At 36.4% G+C, this 4,143-nt stretch overlaps 1 protein-coding gene across 1 annotated transcript; it reads left to right on the top strand.

Moving 5' to 3' along the window:
* Positions 1-918: 918 nt before the first annotated feature.
* On the top strand, positions 919-3,667 carry LOC107576526 (uncharacterized). Its single transcript, XM_016262692.1, has 2 exons — positions 919-931; positions 1,893-3,667. Exons 1-2 carry the CDS (start codon positions 919-921, stop codon positions 3,665-3,667), a joined length of 1,788 nt encoding a protein of 595 aa, XP_016118178.1.
* Positions 3,668-4,143: the final 476 nt, after the last annotated feature.

The following is a 4,143-nucleotide window of genomic DNA, read 5'->3' on the forward strand; positions in this document are numbered from 1 at the left end:
GTGTGTTCATAATTAAGATAATACATTAAAATAATATGATAAGACACACCAACTTTCAATATCAAGCAGCAAAACGAACTGTTTTGCTCAGCTAAAAATAGCTGGACGGAGTGGACGCAGATGAGACCGGAAGCCAGACCCATATAATTTACAAATGGCCGCGCCCATTTTTACCACAAGAAAAAGTGGATTTAAACTGAATTCAGTGATGTCATCATCCAGCTCAATTCAATGATGAACTGTCTTTAACTGAAAAATGAGTGTTTACTATTGTCATTTTGCATCATTGACACACTATTTTCCTAATTAATGCTGTTCAGCTGCTTTTACACAATCTGTATTGTTAAAAGTGCTATATAAATAAAGGTGACTTGACTTGACTTGACTTAAATACTTAACTACAAATAATATGTTTAAATATTTTAGATTGAATTTAAAAACTACCATTTTAAAGTTTTATCTTTAACTGTAGAAGCTGCTAAATATATTCAGGCAACACAGACTTGTTGCTGCTGTAGTTTTGTTACTCTGAATTTAGTCTGAATCACTTAATGCACAGGTCTGTTTTGACTTAGGCTTGTCAGATGTTTTGTTCCATCCATTGCTACAGTTATCACTGTTAATCATAGCAATGACTCGCAGAATAATTTATTAGATTCACTTGCGTAATTATTACACTTGCGTTTGTCATTCCTGAAACAGTATACATGGACGTTTGGTCCTCTTAGACAAACAAAAATGTTATTCAAATTGTGAATGGATTATGTAGAGAAACCGTGCAATGGGCACTCCTCTTTCCCCCTTATAGCACAACTGATTTTGACAGTTGACCAGAAATGACTGCGCTAGCTTATCTAAAACCAGGAAGTAACCGTGCATATAGTCCATTAAGGTTAAACAAGTGCACAACTTTTCCTAATGGGGATCGAAGGTATGTTACAGAAGCCCAGAACCACACAATTAAAAATAAAATTCAGTGTGGGAAAAAAAATATCGTCTTAGATCCTTCCTGAGCCTAAGTCTGAAAACGTTTTCTCTCCTCTAAACTTTTTTTTTAAATTTTTTCAAAAATCGTAATCAAGACTAAATTAGGTTACATTTGATTTATATGACATAACAGCTGGAGTTGTTTTTGGTTGTAAATTCTAAACATGAGCTACAGTTGCGGCGCCTCTAATATTAACGCAATGTGCTAAATTGCTAATTTCTCCCCCAAAGAATCCCGTTAATATAGAAAATGCTTAACATGGCTTAATGGACTAAGATGTGGCCAGAATATGAAAGCAATGCGCAAAGTCTCAATAACGTGCAGTTCACCGCATTGTTCATATTCTGTCGGGTTCATCTGCTCGCCTGTACATAGTGTATTTTATTAATCAACTGTATGCCAACTTTTGCCTTTTTATATCATGCATTTACTGCATAACAGCTTTCTATGGGAGATAAAATGCTTAATGTTCGATTTAGCATGTTGAGTTCATGTTCTGGGCTATTCTGGTTTCAAGTCTTCACCTACTAATTTCCTAAGAATGATCTGTTTGTTTTCTTTTGAATTGTGCTCTTTGTAAGGTCATATTTAAATATTTAGACTGTCTTTGGATTAAAAATGTCTGATTAATCACAATTTATGGTAGCTGTGAAAAAATAAATTGATATCAATCTGAATAGAATACTTTTAAAATCAAACCGAACCGAACACTTTTAAAACATGTAGTAACCAAATATTTACAAAAAAAAAACGTTTTGTTTAGGTACTGTACAGCCTTACACAGTGTGAATGAATACTTAATGATTAATTAAGTATATTTTAGTGATATTGCACAGGGTTTTACTCACCTCTTTTCTATGCTGTATTTATAAATGGAAGTACAAACAATTATTTGCTTTTCCAGCAGAGGTGGAAGGTCAGAAAAGACTCTCTCACGGTTTCTTTAGACTCTGCCAGTCTACTGTTAACAACATTTCAAAAACATCAAGAGAAAACACAAGCAGCAAAACCATGGAAAAAGACCACAGCAATGAAAGGGGCTTAAGTGTTGCACAAATTATAAAGAACAAGTTGAGTGGAAAAATAGAAGATGGAAGCAATGAAAATCTACCAATATTTAAACTCCAGCTGGATGAAACATGGCAGAACAGTGACGGATTCTGCAGAAGAAGCACATTTGGAAAAAACACCACAAAACCAAACAAAACCATTATGATGATCGGAGCCACAGGTGCAGGAAAAACCACTCTAATTAACAGCATGATCAACTACATTCTGGGAGTGGCATGGGAAGACGACTTCCGGTTTGTGCTAATAGATGAAGGGAAGCAGAAATCCCAGGCTGAAAGTCAGACATCGGAGATCACAGCATATCAGATTAATCACATGGATGGTTTCCAGGTTCAATATTCTCTGACCATTGTGGACACACCAGGCTTCGGTGATACCAGAGGAATTTCACATGACCAGAAAATCACAAAACAGATTCAGGAGTTTTTTTCTGCCGATGGAGGAATCGACTGCATTGATGCCGTGTGTTTTGTAGTTCAGGCTTCATTTGCTCGTCTGACACACACACAGAAATACATCTTTGACTCCATTCTTTCCATATTCGGGAAGGATATTGCTAAAAACATCCTTATGATGGTCACCTTTGCAGATGGAAAAAGACCTCCTGTTCTCGAGGCCATCAAAGTGTCTGAGGTGCCCTGTTCTACAAATGAGTCTAAAGAACCACTTCACTTCAAGTTCAACAACTCTGCTGTGTTTGCTATCAATAATAAAACGGCAGAGGATGAGGAGTCTGACTTTGAAAACTTTGATCAAATGTTCTGGAAGTTGGGAATTTCTAGCATGAGAAGATTTTTCAAATCCCTTAATGATATGGAAACCAAGAGCTTGTATCTAACACAGGAGGTCCTAAAAGAGCGGCAACAGCTAGAAGTGCTTGTGGAAGGCCTCCAGCCCCAAATAAATGCTGGTCTGACAAAACTGGATGAAATCAAGAAGACAAGAGCTGCATTGGAGCAGCACAAGGCTGAAATGGATGCAAACAAGGATTTTGAATACGAATTTGAAATAAATGACCCAAAACAGATTGAAAACAAAACAAGCTCCTTTTTGACCAACTGCCAGACTTGTCACTTCACATGTCATGATGCATGTGTTTATGCAAATGACAGTGATAAATATAAGTGCTCTGCGATGAAAGATGGAAAGTGTCAGGTCTGTCCAGGAAAGTGTGCATGGAATGTGCACTTCAATCAAAAATACAAATGGACTTATGTCAAAGAAAAGAGAAAGGGAACCTATCAGGGTTTAAAGAAGCGATTTGAGGCTGCACATGGACAGGTCATGTCAAAGGAAAAGATCTTTGAAGAGCTTGAAAAGGAGCTTATGGTTGTCCAAGATATTGTGACCGGTCTAATTGAAAAATCTCAAAAGTCCTTGGAGCGGCTGCAGGAAATTGCTCTCAAGCCCAATCCTCTTTCCACCCCTGACTACATTGATCTGATGATTGAGTCTGAGAAACAAGAGGCCAAGCCAGGATTTCAAGATCGCATTCAGTCTTTAATGGAAGTCAGGAAGAAGGCAGAGATCATCAGTAAGGTTTCTACAGGAGGAGTGCTTCCAGAGGAATGGAATGCATATACATCCCAGAAAGATCAAAGGTTTTGATCTTTTGAGCCAAGCATCTTATGCAGGATGCAGGAAGGTTTACGGAAATGGTTCAAATGAAAGAAGCAAGCATTACATTTTAAATGTCACTGTCAGCATACTTTAAAGTAACAGCTTAGAGCTTTTACCCTTTATGTTTAATTACTATAGTACATTTTTATTATGTGGTAAGATGATCTACAGTATATGCAATTTTATGACACACAATAAAAAAAGCATATGGTCTTCATCCCATTCCAAATATTTGTCTAATGAAAAAAAGGAAAATTGCATATAAAATGAATGAATGTTATAAGTATTAAATAAATTGAAAATGTATTATAAATGACCAGATAATATGAGAATGCCATGGCTTTTGTGTGATAAGGGCATAAAGAAAATAAAGTTTTTAAAGAAGTTGTTGATGTTATTGTTAAATCCACCCCTGACATTCTTGGCCAGCAAATCAACACAGAAATGCCTAAAAATGTTGCTGA

This window comes from Sinocyclocheilus grahami, unplaced genomic scaffold (assembly GCF_001515645.1).
Source record: "Sinocyclocheilus grahami isolate Dianchi unplaced genomic scaffold, SAMN03320097.WGS_v1.1 scaffold3869.1, whole genome shotgun sequence".
Classification (NCBI taxonomy): Eukaryota; Metazoa; Chordata; class Actinopteri; order Cypriniformes; family Cyprinidae; genus Sinocyclocheilus; species Sinocyclocheilus grahami.